Raw genomic sequence first — 22,207 nt, 5'->3', positions numbered from 1 at the left:
GCCAACTTCAATCATATTGGAAACCCTTTCTTTCAAAAACAGAAATATAAAATATTACTGCACAATATTTAAAAATTCATTCTCCCTGGGTGAACAGAAACATAAATGATAAAGGAATTAAGGAGTATAAAATAAAATGTTTAACCTATATTTATACAGCACTGTTCCTGATGAAGAATCCCAGAGCATTTTATGAACTACTGGGATATACCATAGAATGATAACTTCTCCCACCATCTAAATGCTGCCACTGCTGCAGTGGAAACAGGCAGCTGTTTAACACTACATGGTATTATTACAAGAGTTTAGTACTGGAAGTGAAGGACACCATATTCAATTGAAATTGCAAAGGGAATTTAGATAGAATGTAATAACCCAAATTAGAATTTAGACAGGAAATCAGGGCTAACACTCCTTAGTAAGAATAATATTGTTTGTTCTACCGTTTTTGTAAAGAAATAGAAAGAACTGGTTTACTGGATGAAGTTGTTTGGGTTTTTGTTGTCAACTGCAGTCCCATATAGAGCAAGAAAATTGGCATGTGAAGGGTCTTGCAGGTTCAGCATAGCCCAAGCTATAACGCATAAAAAACAGAATGTATTTATACTACTTCTCAGCATAGTACCTCCAGGGTCAATCCTGACAAAGCTCCCATCGACTTCACTCATTCGGGATCAGAGTCCGCCCCTTCCATTTTTCTCTCAGTTTGTAAAAGATCCTTTTTAACTGTTTCATAAAGGAACACAAGTGACATTCTAAATGAGAAGGGTGAGATCAGTTCTTTTTCTATAATCACAAGGTGCCGTTGGTATACTTGTTATATATGTATATTTGAAATAGCTTTAGAGATGTCTCTTCCCTCTCCTTATACTGCTTTTATGGGAAGTGTTTCTTGTATGCCACCCTGCTGAGATCTTGCAAGCTGCTGCCCTTAGACTACAATATTTTGTGAATTTTAACAGGCACACAGCTAATACTTCACCTGGTACTATCTAATAGGGTCCGCATAAATGTTTAAAATAGCCATCTGGAAACACGATATCTTGGAGTCCATAGCTGAATCAATTAAATGATCCAATTCATTTGTTAAACCACCTGGGTCACTGAAATGTGATGCCCTGGGACCAACTTCTGATGTGATTAATTGATCCATTTGTCCATTTCACATGTTTTAATTTGAAGAGTAAATTGAAATATTGTTAATTTGTTAACCTATATGCCATTGTAGTTAGCTTGTAATCTTTAAAACATGGACTGAATGTCACAGTAAGGAATCGTATCTTATTAGAGGTAACACAATGAACGAATAGAGATACTACAGCGTTCTTCATGCAACTATTTCCTTACAGTGATTAATTTAGACTAACAAACTCAATCATCTGATTTGTATTCTCCAGGGTAACGTTGTCATCAGCTTGGTCTTTTAACTGGGAAGAGTTTGCATGCATAGAAAATAAGGACATTTATGGGAGGAAGGAAGACTGTTAATCTTTAGGTTTAGTAGCCCAGTTAGATTACTAGACACAGAACTACTAATCCTTACCAGTCTCCAGAATTAGTTCAGGTCTGATGTCATTCAGTGCTTAAAATAAAGACTTCACCTTATCAAAATAGAAACTGAAATATTCCTTGGAAAGCAGGCAATTCCTCCTGAGGTGCCTTGTTCACTGTAGGCATAAGGCAGTAAGTGAATCCTCTACATGTAATGTAATAAGAATAGATAGTACCTATCATCCAGCTCTATCATTACTATGGAAACAATTACACATTGAAGAACTCTAGAAGCATTAGCTGTATCAAGATTGCATCTAGGAAAGGAGATTTTTTTTTCAGTGTGATATTGTCAGGAATTACACTGTAATGGAATGGCTTCAGAAATAGACTTCTGGGATTCTGTATGGTAATTTTCAATAACCATGCACTACATTTTCACTTTGATTCACTACTGCCTTAAAATGAATTGTGTATATACCCATAACAAAGTCAGCTATTTATGTCATGTCAGAACATGCCATCTTTTAACCTATCATCATTTAGTTGCGCCAAATAATTACTCATTAGACATTTCAGTATAATAACAATTAGGATGCTTCCTGTTAGCTCAGCAATAATTATCTCATGGGTTAATAACTGAGATGAATGATTAATGACAAACATTTTGCTGGATGTTGTATTTGAAATGTGTCACATTAAAGCAGTGGCTCCCAAGCTTGTTCCATCGCTTGTGCAGGGAAAGCCCCTGCCAGGCCGGGCCAATTTGTTTACCTGCCGCGTCAGCCGGTTCGGCTGATTGCGCCTCCCACTGGCCATGGTTCGCTGCTCCAGGTCCATGGGAGCTGCTGGAAGCAGCAGCCAGTAAGTCCCTCAGCCCGCGCTGCTTCCAGCAGCTCCCATTGGCCTGGAGCAGCAAAGCGCGGCCAGTGAGAGCCGCGATCGGTCGAACCTGCCGATGCGGCAGGTAAACAAACCGGCCCGGCCCAGCAGGGGCTTTCCCTGCACAAGCGGCAGAACAAGTTTGGGAACTACTGCATTAAAGCATTCACTTATTATTGTTCCATCAGCTCTAGTAATAAATGACTTAGATTTGGACTTGGTTGGCTCTACAGGTGCTGTAGGATCATTCTGCAACATTGTGACATCACAACAAAACATCCCATGGTGCAGACATCACAAAAATATACCATGACATTGTGGAATGATTATGTTCTTATTTGTAAAAAGAAAAGGAGTACTTGTGGCACCTTAGAGACTAACCAATTTATTTGAGCATAAGCTTTCGTGAGCTGTAGCTCACTTAAAGCTATGCTCAAATAAATTGGTTAGTCTCTAAGGTGCCACAAGTACTCCTTTTCTTTATGCGAATACAGACTAACACGGCTGTTACTCTGAAACCTGTTCTTATTTGTGAGGAAACAATTTTTCAGGATATTTAAATGCTCCTACAATTATAGCTTCCAGAATGTGATAAAATCTTGGATAATCCTGCAAAAGCTGAGGTTTCCGCCTCAGAGTTTGTTTATCCCAGGAGATTGTTGTTATAGTATTTTATGAATAGGAAACACTCACATTGTGTCATCTAAATAACACATGGATAGGTGTGTTACTCACTCTGCAATCCATGCTAAAAAAATTCTTGTAACGGATGATTTTATGCCAGTCAGGGGATAGCCACTAGGCTGAGAAGTGAGAACCACTTTGTATGAGGATTGAGAGTTAAGAGGTTACAGGAATAAAACAAGGATGGAGAGAAGCAGCTGGGAGGAGAACAGGTGGAGGATGGAGGAGGAGGATGCAGCAGCAGCAAATGGTAATTCGTGGATGGTATCGATCCATTGCTCGTGCTTGTGGTTTTTCTATGCCAGTGGACTCTTTCAATAAAAATAGAGATGGGTCACTCATTTATTTTCTATTTATTAACTGGATTTCTAGTATACTGGAAAAATTTCCCCAACTTTCCTCTATTATTTGAATGTAATTCCGAAAACTGCTTACAGTATCTGAATGGAATTCTTAACAGCACTTACAGGCACTGATTTTCAAAGGGTTTTACCAGACACAATCCCTGGGGAAAACAGCGACTTAGAAATTTCACTTTCTGCTTTAAACTGCAACTAGATCAACCACTTTACATCCAGCCAGCCTGCAGAAGGAGGTGGAGTAGCCATTGTATTCCCTTCCAGCTCAAATGCAGGAAAACCCCACTAAAATCAAAATGATTTGAATATGTCCATTTAATCTATGAGACCACAGAGACAAAACTGAACTGGGCATCCTGCTAATCTATAAACCACAAGATATCACTGGCTTCCCAGAGGAGCTGGTAAAATACACTTTCTGACAAGGTGATGAAGTTCTTAAGAATCAACATCAGACCCATTGTCTTGGTAGATTTCAGTATCCACATAGATGAAGCCTCTGATATGACAGTCCAAAGCCCTTTACCTAAACACTCCACTTTGGTTTCTCCTAGGTGTTATTTGCCCCCCAGCTGGCTGTTACTAGAATGAATTTTTGGACTGGGCATGGACATCAGAAATGCAAGAACTACCATCCTATCCTGGTCAGATCTTTTCTACCCCAAGGCAGAAACTCTTCCCATTGCAAGGTCAGAAGAAACCACCACCATGGTCCATCCACAAATACTCTCTCAATGCCTAGCTGAATCCAGCACCTGAATAAAAAGCAGCTAGTTAAAACTGAATGCAGGTAAGAATAAGGAAATGTTCACGGACAAACAGTTATTTACATGAGGGAACCCACAGCGGTTAAACTTTCCTGCATGCATAATCACTTTTGTTCTTCAGTTTGGTTCTTTGTCACACCCTGCACCCCACTTTTGGGTTTGGAAAAGGGGAGAGGTATGCTTCTGATTGTTATGTCACTCTGTAGCCTTTAGGTTTCAGAGTAGCAGCCGTGTTAGTCTCTATTCGCAAAAAGAAAAGGAGTACTAGTGGCACCTTAGAGACTAACCAATTTATTTGAGCATAAGCTTTTGTGAGCTACAGCTCACTTCATCGGATGCATTCAGTGGAAAATACAGTGAGGAGATTTATATACACACAGAACATGAAAAAATGGGTGTTATCATACACACTGTAAGGAGAGTGATCACTTAAGATGAGCTATTACCAGCAGGAGAGCGGGGGTGGGGAGGGGGGAGAAAACCTTTTGTAGTGATAATTAAGGTGGGCCATTTCCAGCAGTTAACAGGAACATCCGAGGAGCAGTGGGGGGTGGGGGTGGGGGGAAATAAACATGGGGAAATAGTTTTACTTTGTGTAATGACACATCCACTCCCAGTCTCTATTCAAGCCTAAGTTAATTGTATCCAGTTTGCAAATTAATTCCAATTCAGTAGTCTCTCGTTGGAGTCTGTTTTTGAAGTCTTTTTTTTTGTAATATTGCGACCTTTAGGTCTGAAATCGAGTGACCAGAGAGATTGAAGTGTTCTCCGACCGGTTTATGAATGTTATAATTCTTGACATCTGATTTGTGTCCATTTATTCTTTTACGTAGAGACTGTCCAGTTTGACCAATGTACATGGCAGAGGGGCATTGCTGGCACATGATGGCATATATCACATTGATAGATGTGCAGGTGAATGAGCCTCTGATAGTGTGGCTGATGTGACTGGGCCCTATGATGGTGTCCCCTGAATAGATATGTGGACACAGTTAGCAACGGGCTTTTTTGCAAGGATAGGTTCCTGGGTTAGTGGTTCTGTTGTGTGGTGTGTGGTTGCTGGTGAGTATTTGCTTCAGGTTGGGGGGCTGTCTGTAGGCAAGGACTGGCCTGTCTCCCAATATTTGTGAGAGTGATGGGTCGTCCTTCAGGATAGGTTGTAGCCTTTAGGTCCTTTGGGCCATTATGCTATTGATGTGTAAATAGCCATGGTGACAAAAAATGTACATATCCATGCTCTACTGGCCAGAAGATTGCACCTCATCTTATCAGACACAGACCTGGCCAGGGTGACCAATGTACTTGTGAATCTTGGGCTTGATTACTGGAACTTATATCTAGGAACAAAGCCACACACCCTGAAAAAGACCATTTGCTCAGTAAACCTGTGCTCCACTCGGGATTTGATCCAAAGCCCACTGAAACCAATGGGAGCCTTTCCATTGACTTTAGTGGGGTTTGGGTTAGACTATCTCTGCATTGGCTCCCAATAAAATACAGAGTCCGGTTCAAGGTCTGTCCTGATAGTCAAAACCTTCCATTTAATTGTTCCTAGCTACTTGAGAGATTGTCTCTCCATCCATCATGTCCTCCTACAACTGCTATGATCCACTAAAACCATGAAACTGTCAGCCAATAAGGGGAGGTCCCAAGTGTGAGAAACAGAAGTTTCACAGGAGCTGGTGCTAAACTATGGAGCGAGAGATAAGAGTGACCATGAACACACCACCTCCCAGACTAAAGTTGCTTTCCCACAATAATTTGTGCAGAGAGAGAAAAAGAGAAACAAAGATCCTACAAACATAGGAAAGAAAGAAAAATATTTGAACAATTTTAATTCCTTGGGAGATGCTCAAATACTATAGTACTGATGAGAGAGAGAGAGAGAATCTGGGAGGTGTCACATTGAGTTTCGGATCTGTGAAACCCAAAGTTCTATGAAAAGTATGGTACAAGCCTGGGGACTATGTCAGATTGGGAAATCATACTTGATAAGAATGAGATTATTGAGAAATATGGAATTACGGAAAAGGGGAAATCATACTTGATAAGAATGAGATTATTGAGAAATATGGAATTATGGAAAACTTGGGAACCTTAAGACTGTGACTGAAGGAGAACGATCTGCTGTCTAGTAATTAAGCACAGGAAAGCAAACACCTCTGGGGGTGCAGGGCATAGGCTAATGCAGAGCCTGATCTTGCTTCCAAGGAAGCAAACAGAAAAACTTCAGTGGGAGCAGGATTGGGCCCTTAGCGAGGACATTAAGAGCTATTTACATAGCAGCAGCAGTGGAAGAGAAAGACCAGCATCCAAGACAGGTAATTGTATATGTGAGTTCAAAGGAGATTTTGCATTAATGTTTGTTAACAGACAGGAGATGGAAAACAAACCTATTGGGCAGAGAAAATGGATATTAATTACTTCGCTCAGCTAGAGCACCTGTGCAAATATCACCATCCCTATTCAGGTAAACCTGAGCACTCCATGGCTGATATATGACAATGCCGATTAGCACCTGACCACTTCACAGGGAGCACAGAATAAAACTGGCAGGTCTGCAAAGCAAAAAAGAGAGATTCTAGGGAGAGAAATGGAGACAAGGGACTTGTCTATACTGACAGCGCTGCAGCTGCACCAGTCAGCTGCGCCCTGTAGCTCTTCTAGTTACTCCACCTCCCCAAGAGGTGGTAGCTCACTGGTCGACATAGCGCTGTCTACACCAGGGGTTAGATCGGTATAACTACGTCACGCAGGGGGGTAGATTTTCCACACCCCAGAGCAACATAGGTAGACCCACATAAGTTTGTAGTGTGGATCAGGGATAGAGCTGTGGGGGAAATGGTTTGCTCATGAGATTTTTTTGAGATTTTGAATTTTTTCCCATCCCAGAGCAGGACAAAAAGTCAAAACTTTGAAAAAATTTGGCAAACCAAAAATCAGATTTTTTTTTTGATTGGGTCAATCGAACATTACATTTCCATAATTCTGAAATGTTTCATTGTGATTTTGACCTTTTTATTTTATTTTTTACTATAAAGTAACAAATTTCAAAACAAACGTCATTTCAACCTGAAAAACCAGAAATTTCATTTAAAAGTCAATATGGGATGTTTCAACAGTTTCAAAATGCACTCCATTTTGTGTTTGTTTTGTTTTTTATTTGGGGGGTTTTGTTGTTGTTTGCTGTTTGTTTTCCAAAACCCGGGAGATTCGTCAAAAGACCCTTTCCTGCAAACAGTTTCTGTTTAAAAGAATCAGTGTGTTCTGACCCAAAAAAAAAGGTCTAAAAATTCCCCACTAGCTCTCGTGGGAACCCCTTTCAGAAAGACTGAACTTCACAGACATCAGGGGCTGGAACACTGATTCTATGATGACAAGAAAGCCACTTTTCCCACCATGCACTGATCTTGGAGCAGCACAATAGCATGCTACTACTTCCTAAGCACTGCAGTGGGACTCAGGAGACCTGAGTTCTAGTCCTGGCTGGCCTGCTGGGTGACTGTGGGCAAGCCACTTCATCTCTCTGTGACTCAGTTTCCCCAGCTGTAAAGTGGTAATAATGATATTGACCTCCTTTGTAAAGTGCTTTGAGGTCTAGTGATGAAGAACACTATATCAGAGGTAGGTAATAATAAGGACATGGTCTAATTCTTCTTTAGAAACCTAAATAGGGACTTAGATGCTTTACTCTAGGCACCCAGTTAAAAAAAAATATGTCAGTAAAGGTGTGTGTGAAACCAAGAGAAAGGCTTGATAAAGAAAAGAATTGGCAAGTCACCTTGAAAAATGCCCCCCTCCTTCGGAAATACAAATCTATAGACCATGGAGAGCATGTTCGATCTCTGGCTACATTCAAGATACAGGGACAAAGCCATGCAAGCTTACTCCATCCACTCCCCACGATCCTCAAGCAAGTGCACAACACCTAATGATCAAAGATGACAAAGAATGCTAAAATCTAAAAGAATCAGCACAGACCCCTGACTTTACTCCATCACTACAGAGAGGTTAAAGAACAATGGGACCAGTATAGTCTCTGGATCATGTTTAGATCTGGAGCTGGATTAATAGAACTCAGAGAAACTAGACTTCTGATGCCAGTGTCACAACATAGAATCATAGGGTTGGAAGGGACCTCAGAAGGTCATCTAGTCCAACCCCGTGCTCAAAGCAGGACCACTCCCCAATTTTTGCCCCAGATTCCTAAATGGCCCCCTCAAGGCTTGAACTCACAACCCTATGTTTAACAGGCTAATGCTCAAACCACTGAGCTACCCCTCCCCCAAACACAGGAGGGGAGTCAGAGAAAGAAACAGTGACCTGTTTCCACCCAGTTTCAAACTGGGAACCTTTCACGTGTTAGGCGAATGTGATAACCACTACACTATGGAAACCCAACTTAAAAACAGGGCTGTTTCTGCCTCTTTCTGAATCAGGGACCTTTCGTGTGTGAGGTGAACATGATAACCACTACACTACAGAAACAAAATGGGAGTAAGGAAGTGTTCCTTTTTCCTACAGCTATGTAGCTCCTAGCTGACCTCAACCTCAGATTAACATGAGGTTTATTACAGGTTAAGCAAAACTGTTATGTGACTAGCAACAACTGAGCAGGACAGAATCAAAATAGCCAAGCAAAGTGTCAAGGGCATCTCTGGACCCATCATATCCAGCACCAGCTGGTCGTAGCTTATTTGCAGCAGGTTATTAGAAGTGTAACACAACAAAAACAAAACAAACAAGAAGATATGATTGATTTACAACTTTCTTGCATCACTCCAGATAAATACATAAAATTGAGACACTACTATATTTATGGTTTCAGAGGAACAGCCGTGTTAGTCTGTATGCGCAAAAAGAAAAGGAGGACTTGTGGCACCTTAGAGACTATATTTATGCTTCATCTTCTGCTGATTTGGAGCTATAATTGACCCTGCAGAAGTATTTTCCCTCTAACAGTCATACGCCTCCTCAAATTTCTAAGCTGTCAACATACAGTGCTGAGAGCTTATTAAAGATTACAGATGACTGAATCATCATGAAATGATTTTTGAGAGCTCCAGGCAAGCATTTATAAAAGATGTTTCACAGACGGAAAAAAAGAAGGAAAGCCCCTTTAGCACTGATTGGGAACTATATGTAGGGCATCAGAATTAAAGCCTAGAAACTAGGTTTGTTTCAATTTGTGCCCATCAGAGCTTTGCTGAACAAGACAGAGAAACGCTGGCAAGCAGCCACTGACGAGACAGTACTGACAGGAAATAAGGGGAAACACAGTAACAGACAAGCGTACTGTGTCTAGTTGATTTCACAGTTACATAGAAAGAAATCCCAATGCAGGAGACTATTCCATATACTGCGTACGCTGATTTCTCACAGGGATAATTGCTGATTTGCAAAGAAGTACCAGGATAGAAAGGAAAATTTATATCAAACCACAGATTTCAATGAGATCTGGAGAATTGAACTTGGTGTTCAGGAGAGAAAAATAAAATAGGAAGAGGATCTATTGCAATAAAAACGTTGTGATGGAGCACAATGGCAAATAAATACGTGAAATTAACTGAAGGGAAAGTAAGTGGAGAGCAATCTAGCTATGGGAGGATAAAAAATGAGTTCACAGCATCAAACTGAGGAGAACATTTTCAGGCAAGATTTGTACGTGGTTACATACTCTAACTGGTCACGTAGTTAGTTGTTATTATTAACCATGTTTATTCGGTGATGTGCCTAGGGACTAAGGGCATGCTCTGGAATTTAAATTTGACCGTTAGAGCAGCGGAGAGGGGCTGGGTCCAGGGCTAGAACAGCAGCTGGGGCTGGTGCTGGAGCAGCGGCTGGGGCTGGGGCAGTGAACAGCAGTCAGTCGCTGGGGCTGGGGCATGCTCTGGAATTTAAATTTGACCGTTAGAGCAGCGGAGAGGGGCTGGGTCCAGGGCCGGAGCAGCAGCTTGGACTAGGTCTGGGGCTGGAGCAGAAATATATATATATTTAGATGAATCCTGGGGGGAGGGGGATACACATGCTTGTTGCCCCTTCTGCACGTTCTTGCCAGGGACTAAGCAAGAATGGGCCCCATTGTTCTAGACATTGCACAAACACAGAACAGTAGCTGTTTCCTGCCCCTGAAGAGCTTACAGTCTAAACAGTCAAGACAGAAGAAGGGTAAGGAAAAGGGATGGACCAGAGTGACCGACGTGATGGCAGAAAATATCACGTTAGTTCCACAGTTGGTTTAATTTTTTTGGGCTGGATTTAGTAGAGGGTGGGATAAACTAAACAGAAAGACAAAAGAAGGGAGGGGATTAGGGGGTGGGGGGACAGGGACAGAGTGGGGTTATGAGGGAGGGGGAAGAAATTCGGAGGGGTAGTGAGATGAAGGGACTGTGAGCTAAGTGGTGGGAGGCGGTTGTAGCAAACAGCCAATCAGCATAAGCAAGTCGAAACTGTAGAAAATATTATCGGTATCCATGGGTCCCTAATGAAACTGTTTTGCAGCTGCTCTGCCAGGTTCAGTGTCTGTCTGGCTCCTCCCTGCAGTTTCTTTCCAAAGGTCACATTGCTGGCAGGATGGGCGACACCACCTGGGTCCTAGTCCCCTCTTCATCTGAGTGTGGGGAGTGCTGGGCAGAATCTGAGGCCACTGGGATTCTCAGGTGGAGGCGCAGCGTGGAAGGTTTGCAGTTGTGTTTGAGCACAGAGATCAGAGTTTACACTATGTGTTACCCCCCATATATTTATTGTACTTTATTTAGTGTATTTATTTATTTGTTTTCTTTTGTAGAATGATCTAAACACTGGTACAACAAATATAAACATACATTCCAAAAACTACAGATTTGATCCATATAACCACTAAATCCTCTGCACTCATCCAACCCAACCCAACAGTAACTTTACTTACTTCAACTCACTCACACCCTCCCTCAACAGCCTGGGGAAATAGAGAATGACACAAAGGTCAACAAATTCAAGTTCTGTGAAACCAAGGGGAGAAGTGTGCTCCAGTTGAGGGTCTCTCACTGAGAGCTCCTTCCTAGAAATACTCTTTCCATATAAAACTGAGGGCTCCTAGCTACAAGTACCTCAATTGACCTCTACAGCTGTAGTATCACATGAAGAGATGGGAAGGCTCTAAACCATTCATGTTCAGCCTTTGGGACTTAAAGGTCAAAAGCAACACCTTGAATTGCACCCAGGAATGAAGTGGAAGCCAATGCAGCTCATGGAGCATTGCGGTAATGTATGCCCTGGGAGGAGCCCCAGGCAACAAGCCAACAGCTATGCTTTGCTCCAGTTATAATTTCCAAAGAGTCTTAGAGTGTAGCCAAATTTTGCAGTGTTCAAATTGTGCAAGGCACTTGGCAGAATAAATTAAGAGACAAATTTCCTGTCCTGAATAATTTACAATCTAAATTTAGACATGACATTACAAATGAGGTGACACAGCAGAAGTGATTAGAAGGTATGAGGAGAGGATGTCTTTCCTTCCATATGGGACAGTGTGAGAAGATGGATGAAGTCAGGAATGGGAGAAGTGAATGAAGAGCTCATCAAAGCTCTTGTAATTGATGGGGTGGAGGAGCAGAATGGGGTACCAAATAGGAGAGAAGCTCAAAGAGGTAGGCCAGGCTGAGTCACAAAGCCAGGAAAGCCAGAATAAGTAGTTTGAACTTGATGTACTGGGCAATGACACGCCAGTGGGGGGAGGAAGATGATTTTAGCGGCACCATTTTTGGACAGTCTGAAAAGGAATGATGGATCAGGATGGCAAAAGAGGAGAATGTTGCAATATTAGCCATGCCTTGCAAATGGCCATATCAAATACAAGACCTCCCCAGAGATCACTGCTGCCAAGTGGTCTTCTACAAGCACGGAGTGGGGACCAAGATTTGCTGTTTCTGTGGATATATTGACAGGCAGCAATAACACCCAGAACAGGAAAGCAATTGTGCTATACAATGAGGCTTTTGACAGGAAACACATATGGACTGATATTTTACAGAAACGTATCCACATTAATAGCAGAACCTTATAAAGTGGCTAAAAGCATGAGAGAATCTGATGCCATCCAGAAGAGATAGAAGTTAGACACACATGCATTCACACACCTACTCAGAGATTGTGGATTTTCTAGTAAATTCAGTGATAAATGTTTACATCTTTCTCACATATCAGATATACATGTTCATACTTCTTCCACAACCACCATCAAAATACAGGTATGCAAATCAGTGCAAAAAGGGATGAGGAGGGTGGAGAACATGAATAAATCAAGTCTGGGAAAGTACATATTGCCTAATTTTGAACTCACTCACACTGTGGATTTAAAAATTCAGCCTGAATTCAAATGCAGTTGGGTTTGTGCTCCATTAGAAGAGACTGTAAAAAAGGCAGCAGAGATTGGAGTGATAAACATTCTCCTGGGAAAAACAGATTCAGTATGCAGCACATAGCCTCCCTCCACTGCCCCCCCCGACCCATTTGTGGTGGCCTACCTTCTTGGGGATGTTCTTCTGTCCTAATACATATCATAGACTTCCCTCCAGATAACAAACATGGGCTAGATCCTCAGCTAGTGTAAACTGGTCTAGTGCCACTGATTTCTGACATGATATATTTTTAAAAGGTGAATCATCCCTGGTGAAAATGGGTTTAAATTACAGGTGGAAGTTTTGGGGACTAGAAACAGTTTTACAAGCCTAAAATATTTTGTGAGGTTCTCAAAAGCTCAGAGTTTATAAGGCTCACCTACCACTAGTAAGCAATAGAAACATCTTGCCCAAATGAGCAAATCCATTGTATTCTTCCCTCTTGCTTGATAACCTAAGAAACAATCACTGCAAGTTAAACCTGCCAAAGATGCAGTTTTACCTCATATAAGTCCACCTCTTTTCCTTGTTTCCAGTTCTGCAGAACCAGCTTTTGACTGTCCTCTGCACTAGTATGGATGGGGAAGGATAGTCTTTCCTCACCTTATGCTCTTCACAATCAAGGACCAGTCACAACTGTAGCCCTTGAGCACAAGGGCTGTGTGAGGCTAACAAGAAAGGGAAAAATCCAGATAGATGTTCAGCCAGAGAGGAGACCACACCCATGTAAGGAAGCACGCTTTGAACCCTGTAGCAAGGACCGTGATCCCCCTCAACACCAGACAGTTCCTCAATGCGTCACACAAGGTCTCCCATAGCTTTCAGTGAGTTATGGATGCCTCGCAATAGCCCTAGTGTGATTCAATTTCTTAAAAGCAATATAGTGCCTAGAGCTGGTTGAAGGAAAACGATGACCAGCTCTACTAGAGCGTTTTAAAGGCTGGGGAGGTATATGTTAGGCTATAGATATTCAGGCCTGTCTGCAAAGGCCTATACTTTAAGAATTTAGGTGTATTCTTATCACTTGGCTAGTTCTAGAGGTATAAAAGAAAGAATCAAAATCACTGTCTGCTGGTGTAAGGGCCTTCTCTTAGTGTGACAGTCTGAAGCCCTGTTCTTAGGTTAAGGCCTTTGGCTAAGCAGCAGAGGCAGCCATAAGCTAGGAAGCGACCGGTCACATCCTCACATTCCAAACTAGTCACATTGAAATAAGGTGCTATTGGGCTGTTAGGCACTATCAGGACAGGATTGTATTCCTATCACCTCCAGAGAAAGGGAAGTGCCTAGAAAATGTAAAAGGAAACTTAGTTTGATAGCATCCTGTCTGGCAAGAACTCACTTATCAATAGCTGGGATGTGAAATCCTCACTTCTGTACTGTCTTGTCATTATAGTTCCCACTTTGCTATTGTTTGTCTGTATAATCTCTGTCTGGTTCTGTGATTGTTCCTGTCTGCTGAATAATTAATTTTGCTGGGTGTAAACTAATTAAGGTGGTGGGATATAATTGGTTACATAATCATGTTACAATATGTTAGGATTGGTTAGTTAAATTTCAGGAAAATGATTGGTTAAGGTATAGCTAAGCAGAACTCAAGTTTTACTATATAATTTGTAGTCAATGAGGAAGTGAGTGGGTGTGGGTGGGAGGGGATGGGAACAGGGAATGGGGGTAAGGAAATTGGAATCATGTTTGGCTAAGGGCAGGAATGGGAACAGGGACACAGGTGTAAGGCTCTGTGGTGTCAGAGCTGGGAAGGAGGATACTAAGGAAGGAAACTGGAATCATGCTTGCTGGAAGTTCGCCCCAATAAACATTGAATTGTTTGCACCTTTGGACTTCGGGTATTGTTGCTTTCTGTTCATGCGAGAAGGACCAAGGAAGTAAGTGGGTAAAGGAATAAGCCCCCTAACAGTATGAACCACTGATGAAAAAATTCTTCCTTTTTCAAAATGGAAATGTTGTGTCCCTGATATCTGATTGCTATCCTTCTTACTTTTGTATGTCTATAATCTCAAAAGTCAGATCCTTTCCCTCTTCTCAAGGAGACCATCTTTGCCTCCCACAATGTTTCATGTGGGAGCAGAACAGGTGACATCAGTTCTGAGCAAATCTATGGAAAACAAGTGTTTCCCAAGATAGCGCTGGCCTGAAGAGAGCACCTCATCTCAAGCTCACTGAATGACAACTGAGACCACATTTGTAGCATTTGCATTTGTGTGTCTGCTAGGTACAGAAAGAAAAACACAACTGAGGCAAAACCCAACTCCCATGAAAATCTAAAGGACTCTTTTTTGTTTACTTCAGTGGAAATCGAATGAGGTTCTTGGTTCTTGTAACAAAACATTCAATTTATGAGAACAACATCTAGTTACTGGAAGAAATTCAATGCAAGTGTACATACAGCCAATAACAGTAGACCCTTATGCCTCTCACTTCCTCAGTCCTCTTTCCAGCTTCAGGATCTTACTTCCCAATACCAATTCTACAGATATACAACAACAATTTCCCTGCTGTGTTCCTATTGTGCTACAATAAATGCCAAAAGATACCTACAGTCCAGAGAGTGCAGAATAGCTCTTCTGTTTACTAATTTAGAATCAGATCAGAAATGACTTTCAGCATATGCATGTATGTACTTTGTGCCTGTTAATCAACCATCTTAATGCATTTATTAAATGCAAGGTCCTTGTGGTATTTAAAAAATGTGATGCCCTATGAGGCCATCCCTGGCATGTGGAGAACAGGAAATAATCTCCTTGTTATCAGAGCTGTGATTCTTGCCCTGGCAGATAGAGACAGAAAAGCAGACTCCTGCCATCTTTTCTCAAATGCATTCCAACATGGAGGCCTATTACCCTGTGACTAACAGCTTTTACTTTGAAAAATATCCACCTGCATTCAAATAAGCCCTGATGTATTATCATGGCAATATGTGTTTTAATCAGACTCCCTGAGTGGAGCTTTCAGGGAAGGGTTGTTTTGGAGGCATTCCAAAAATATATGGAAATAAAGAGGAAAGATATAAGAGCACAATGACTCATGACACTTGGGGTGTAACTCTGAGGGCAGAGGGTGTCTCCTAGCAGGAAACGGAAGAGCAGATGAGCTTTTGAAATGAGTTTGGAGAAGTGATGTGGGAACATACAGTAACTCTACAAAATAAACATCCTTGGTCATTACATTGCTCTTCATTTACTCTCTCCACTTACAATATTATGGTCAATCTACAACGATGTATTTAAACACCCCCTCTAGCAAGTGCATATGACATATTAGGGAATATAACTGCTGATTCCATACACATTTCTTTTCAAATAATACCCACTCTAGTCATGTTCGTGTCAGGCTGACCCCAATGCATGGGGCACGGGGTGGGGGCAAGGACGATTCACTGTCAGAATTAGAAAGCTGCCACCTCCTCCTCTTTTAAATCCTTCTTTGAAAACTGCCTTTGGACTGGCAGCCCCCTGCTGCTATTACGACCATTGAGACGATTAATTTATGCAAACATATCCAATCTTTACTGTTATCTTGTCTCCCTCTCCCCACTTCAGCACTTTTTTGTTCTGTTTATCCATCTGTTTCGTCTTGTCATAATTTTAGCTCTCTGGAAGGAGAAATATCTTTGTTTTAGTCAGGTGTACAATGCTTCCTAATCCCTGACTGAGACCTCCAGGCACCATCACTATAATCATCATCACCATCACCATCACCACCACCCCAAAGGAATATTCAGGTGTCAAGGTGAGTTTGTTTCCTTCCTCCTGACAGAGTCCATTTAGGACCATTATTTTTGAACTCAAAGGCAAATGATCTTCAAAATCTCTAGAACTGTGTAAGCAGTGAGGGTACAATCTCTGGATGTGTGAGATGTTGCCTAGTAATCTGTGGCTCTGTGTTACTAGCCTGTAGTTTTCTGAGTGTATAGTATATGAGGTTTTTTGTTTTGTTTTGTTTTGGGCAAAGGTAGAGCGTACTGAAGAGGGATAACATCTAGTTTCATGACCTTTATAGTTCCATTCTATACTTTCAAACTTCTCTGGAAAGACATCTGCTTCCATTTACTCAGAGGCAGCTCCCACTTTTCTGGCTGAGTAATACATATGGATATGGATATACCAAAGAGGTGGAGTTCCGATCGGGCTAGTGATCAAAATTACTTTTAGGATAGAGTTTGAGGCTTGGGTTTCAGGCCAGATCACGGTTTCTTTTGTCTTTGGATTCAGTAGCTCCAAAATCTCAGTGATGTTGGGCCTCAGCTGATCTTGAAAGATTTCTGCCATTTGCATGGTGGGAAAAACATCTTACAAAATCAACTGTTCTTTTCAGATTCTTACCACGATGGGTTGAACCCTTGCTAAAACAATTATTCCTGTGAAATTTTGGCTGTAACTGGAAAACAAACCTGTTTGGAACTAAAGCCTTAGGGACAGGTTTTTAGTGTTTTATAATGCCACCCCTCATTGTAGCTGGGAGTTCAAATATGAACTGCCCAAATTCAAAGGATTTTGGTTTTGAGGGTCCTTAAAAATTCATTTAAAAGAAAGAGTCATTAAGAAGGTTTTATCTCTCTCTCTCAAACCTTTTTTTACAAAGCACAAGTTAACCAGGAAGGGGAGAGAGGCCATGAGGCCTTTTTGCCCAGGATATGAATCACCTCATTAACCAGTCTTTTTCTGCTCTATTTTTCTAAACAGTTTATATCTGGAGCACAGCTGTTTTGAAGATGAAATCAAAGGGAGGATCTGGGTCGAGTGTTTAACCTTATTGGTATTCTCAGCAGAAAGGCAAAAGACTAAATGATCATGGAGAATGAACTACCCTTCCATCCCCAGAAGTTATTGCTCCAGCTCATAGTTGAGGCACATTGATGGGAAAGCCTGTACTGCTGGAGCCTTTGCTAAAGCATTTCTATGGATAAACTGTGGGTTTCACTCCTAACATTGACAGGCTGCCACCTTTCACTAAATTATCTACAAAAAATAACCTTTGGTCACAGCATGTTCTGCATTTTAAGAGACCAGGGCCTCATTCTTTCAACCAAAATTATCTGTTTGTATTTCTACCCCAGGGTTTCTGGTAAATCACAATTACATTTGTTAGTGAGTGAACAGGTAAAACAAGAACATAGGGACACACCTGAGGCACTTGGTCCAGAAACCTCCCTTCCTTCTCTCTACATGGAGAGCACAGATTGCAGCTGGGAGAGAAAACTTCACTGCCTCCTGCCATTATCTAATCTATCTATCCAGCTACCTACTTACCTGCCTTCATAGCCCTTATCCTAATCTGACCTCCTCCCAAGTATGTGAAAGAAACAAGCAATATTAAGGTCCACATAAACACATAGGGAGATGGAGAAATAGAGAGTTAGATAATGGCAGGAGGCAGTCAGATACTATGATAATTAAGAAGGGAGATAATGGGTATTAGCTTCTCCATATTAAAGTTGCAAGCAACCTTCATTATAAAACCATATATTTTCCCCAGCTGTAATCTTAACTTGGCAAATCCACTGGACTTGAAAATTGCCAGGTTTTTCTGAAATGTTTTATTAAATTGACTGAGTAGTTTCAAAGATTTTAAAAAGGCTTCTTTCTGAAAACTGTGCAGCGTCGATTTTTTTCTGCACCTCCAGGTCTGCTCAGCAAAATCAATTACACCACAAAAATTGAAATGCACTTTGTACAGATTTTTATATTGACTTATGTAAGAGGCATGTGGACAGGGGCAGAGTTGTAAACTCTTTAAAGCGAAAACTAGGCATGATTCTCTGTTAATGATACTGACAGGGAAAATAACATGCTCATGGAGAATATTTTCCACCAACGATCTCTATACCAGCCAAAGCTATTTATTTAAAAATAAAAGGAAATTCAAGTAAGTATTTAGCCTTAAGTCAACAAGTATGTTCTGTTACTCTTTTAGAATCTTCAAAATGTAAACAAAAATACTAGACAAAGCTTTGCAATTCTCTTTTAACAGTATTGAAGCAGGGGGTGGGGCCACAGTCCAGGCCCCCGTGTCTCTCCCCTCCCCCTCCCACTTCTAGGGAGCTTCCAGTGCTCAGGCCCTGACTCCCTAGATGCTGGAGTCACAAGCCACCCATGGAAGGAATCACCATGTGCTCAGACTATAACCATTTTACTCACTAGTGAGCGGATAATCACAGTGCAGTCAATGGGGCTGCTTGTGTAAGTAACTGGTTACCAGTGGGAGTATGGAGGTCCCCATCTGGCCCCAAGTGAGGAAGATACTTTCCCGAGGAAAGTTATTCTCATGGTGATCTCAGCACCAACTTACACACTCAGATTCTGCAAGGACACTCAGTTGTGATGGTATGGCACAAAGTGTTTGCAGCATCTTCACCAGCTCTCCAGTAATGCAGTAAAATGGGAGTCTTGCAGAATTCAATTAATGCACCTCATAAAACCCAACAAAGAGAATAATTAAATTAATTGTCTCAGGTCTTTTCAGAATATCATTCCATGAGCTTTCCTCTCAAAGGCTGGATTTTAACTGATTTTTGGTGCTTCAGTCACTGATGAATCTAAGTCACAATTGATGAGCATGCAGGTAGAAAACAGAGTTCCCTCTAGGAAACTCATACTACTATGACAGGTTTCAGAGGAACAGCCGTGTTAGTCTGTATTCGCAAAAAGAAAAGGAGTACTTGTGGCACCTTAGAGACTAACCAATTTATTTGAGCATGAGCTTTCGTGAGCTACAGCTCACTTGAGCTGTAGCTCACGAAAGCTCATGCTCAAATAAATTGGTTAGTCTCTAAGGTGCCACAAGTACTCCTTTTCTTCATACTACTATAACTGCGAAGTCTTGCCACATATGCTCAAATTCCCTTAAGGGTGAAAAAGCAGATGAAATTTCTTCTGTGTACCACTGTGCAAATTATATTACTGAAAAATATGGATTCTGCTTGCTGCTTTCTTTTGATTAAATGAACCCAAGCAGGCTGTACTTGGGGGTGGGGGGGACAGGGGGTATTATTGGCACCCTGCTAAATCAGCACAGGAAAACAATGAGAGCCCATTCTTCCTAATGGCCAGTATCTCTCACTTCCTTTTGAAGTGTTGAGAGTTCTGTGAATTGGATTGCTCTCCTCTGATGTACTGTAGGTTAAAGTTAGCAAGGCTGATGTTATGCATTCCAATATAGTCATTTATCACTCATGATATGAAAACTAAAGGGATGATATAACGCTCATTGCTGCCTTGCTGGACATGCTGATATATTACATGCACAGGCAGCCAGCAAGAAAAATGTTATATATTTAATATTCTGACATAGTTACATACACATACGTATATTTAGGTCCTGTCTCTACTCCAAATAATTTGCAATGAGTGCTTTATTCAGTGAATGTAGTTCTTTTTTTGTTCAGAAAATATCCATGAACAGATTTTAATTTGCTTAGTTTTATTCATGATTTGAATATATTCAACATTTAAAAAAAAATTCTTTAGTCTAGGGACAAATAGTGACTATTCAACACCTGAGCTGTGCTGCTTAGTTGTGACTGGTCAAAACAAGCTACATGTCCCTCCTCCTTGATTGGATGAGCGTGCAATCAAGGAATCAGCCAGGAATTCCAGCTAGTAGGAACAGCTTGCAGAAGCAGCCAAAGCCAGGACCTTCAGACATTCAGAGAACTTCCTACAGTTTAGATAGGACTTTCTGTACCCTGTGCTGATTGGCTGTTTGCTCCAGTTCTCCCACTCCCTCACGGGTCTCTTCACCTTAGCTTCATCCACACCTACCCCTCTTCCTCCCTGCCCTGACCCCCTCACTCTCCCTCCCTTCAGTGTCCGCTCTCCCTTCACTTTTACTTCCATGTACCTTATTCTCTCTTAAATAAACCCACCCCACAATAAATAAATAAATAAATAAAGTATGGAACTAACGTGGCAATTGCTGCCATCAGTAGTTCATTCTGTATGTTCTACCCCTCACACAACCTGTGTCTGTCTTGTCTATTCGGGGCAGGGGCTGTCTAGTACTCTGTGTCTGTACCGTGCCTAGCACAATGGGGTCCCATTCTTGTTAGTCCTTAGTCACTGCCATAATAAATGTGATTAATAATAATAATAATAATAATTCCCGCATGAATACTTGTATGTGCAAATTTAAAATTTTTGCTCCATGAATATTCAAGCATGGGACTTTGCAATTTCCTTTCTGTGAACAATTTCACCTATAAAACCCAAGTGATCTAATGTTTGCAGAACAAGAACCCAAAAGGTATGTGAGCAGAACCAAAGTGAATTCATAAGGAAAAGCTTAAGTAAATATTACTGGAAAGAAATCCCTTGCGTTCTTTTCTCAACTCTAACTACAGACATGGTGATTTTCTCAGCTCTAACTACAAACATGGCACATACATAAGTGACTCCTAACAGAGTTAGATCACTGCCTTACAGAACCATACTTTGGCTTCTGCCAAGTTCAGAGGCAACCACATTCCCAGGTCCCCCAGCAACTGCGTTGTGTTTGTGGAGCAGAAGGGACCTCAGAAATTGCCTTCCTGTAGGGCTTGCATGATTTACCTGTGATAATTATAAAGTCTCCATTACTGTAGTATCTGAGCACCTCACAATCTTTAATGTACTTAGCCTCACAACACCCCGGTGAGATAGGGAGTTATTAGTATCGCCATTTACAGGCAGAGACCAGAGAAGTTAAGTGGCTTGTACAGGATCTCACAAGAAGTCTGTTGCAGAACAGAGACTTGAACCCACACCTCCAAGGCATAGGCTTGTACCATAACTGTGGAACCTCCCCTACTAATGAGCAAGCCGATGATGATCCAACAAAGTATTTAAAAATGTGCTTAACTTTAAGCACATGAGTAATCCCAATGGAGTGGATGGGACTATTCATGTGCTTTAAATTAAGTATGTGCTTAAATGTTTTGCTGGATTAAAGCCAGGTGTTGAACATCTTGCAGGTGAAGCTCTTAGTGTCTGAATCTTTACCATGCAGTTTTTTAATAGAAGCTGTCCTCCTTTAGAAGCCGGATCATTACTAGGCCAGCCACAGGGGAAAGTAATTAAATGTGATAGAAGTCATGTCTTCTAAAGAAAGGTATAAGGTATTTGATTCACAGACCTCTTTTTAGATGAATGCTTGAGATCATCTTAATTTTAATTAGATTTTACATTTTAATTATCTTATGGTCTGTTGATGTGAGTAAATGCAAAACTCCACTTAAGGAGGGGGAAATGGGTCAGCTTAACTAAAGATTTCCAACCCCCACCAGCCCACTTTGACCACATGACCTTAATAAGTCAGAAGCAACTCAGAGGGCTTGTCTACACTGGCAATGCTAAAGTGCTGCCGTGCTCTAAAAACTCCACCTCCACGAGGGGCGCGGCTCCCAGTGCTGGTGCACTGTCCACACTGGCGCTTTACAGCACTGAAACTTGCTGCGCTCACGGAAGTGTTAGTGAATCAAGGAAATAAGTTCTGAGAGAGAGATAAATCCCACCGATAACCCTCACGATGCCTATGTTCTTAAGTCCAGCATCTTCATAATCGTGTTTCTGTAATGCTTGTCTGCCTTCCCCCACTGAATTTCTCACCCTCTTACTTTAAGGCCCAATCCTGCCATGTGGCGCATGCAGGTGGACTA

At 41.5% G+C, this 22,207-nt stretch overlaps 2 protein-coding genes and 1 non-coding gene across 8 annotated transcripts in view; 1 reads left to right on the top strand and 2 right to left on the bottom strand.

Annotated features, from left to right (window-relative positions):
- LOC142071562 (uncharacterized) overlaps window positions 1-22,207 on the bottom strand; it is a 103,675-nt gene that overhangs the window by 13,522 nt on the left and 67,946 nt on the right. Inside the window, exon 2 of one of the 6 annotated variants that reach the window (XR_012667664.1) lies at window positions 626-726. The exons of the other annotated variants lie outside the window; for them this stretch is intronic. The gene's annotated coding sequence lies outside the window, so the exon portion shown is untranslated. The remainder of the gene's footprint in view (window positions 1-625; window positions 727-22,207) is intronic. 6 annotated transcript variants of the gene reach the window in all.
- SGK1 (serum/glucocorticoid regulated kinase 1) overlaps window positions 4,186-22,207 on the top strand; it is a 192,701-nt gene continuing 174,679 nt past the window's right edge. The window contains exon 1 of the mRNA XM_075126756.1: window positions 4,186-4,206. Coding sequence (XP_074982857.1) covers window positions 4,201-4,206 — 6 coding nt within the window. The 5' untranslated portion in view covers window positions 4,186-4,200. The remainder of the gene's footprint in view (window positions 4,207-22,207) is intronic.
- Window positions 8,508-8,580, bottom strand: TRNAV-AAC (transfer RNA valine (anticodon AAC)). The gene has a single exon. It is a non-coding gene; the product is annotated as a tRNA-Val (tRNA).

Source organism: Caretta caretta, chromosome 3 (genome assembly GCF_965140235.1).
Source record: "Caretta caretta isolate rCarCar2 chromosome 3, rCarCar1.hap1, whole genome shotgun sequence".
Taxonomy (NCBI): domain Eukaryota; kingdom Metazoa; phylum Chordata; order Testudines; family Cheloniidae; genus Caretta; species Caretta caretta.
This window is presented reverse-complemented; position numbering and strand designations above follow the sequence as displayed.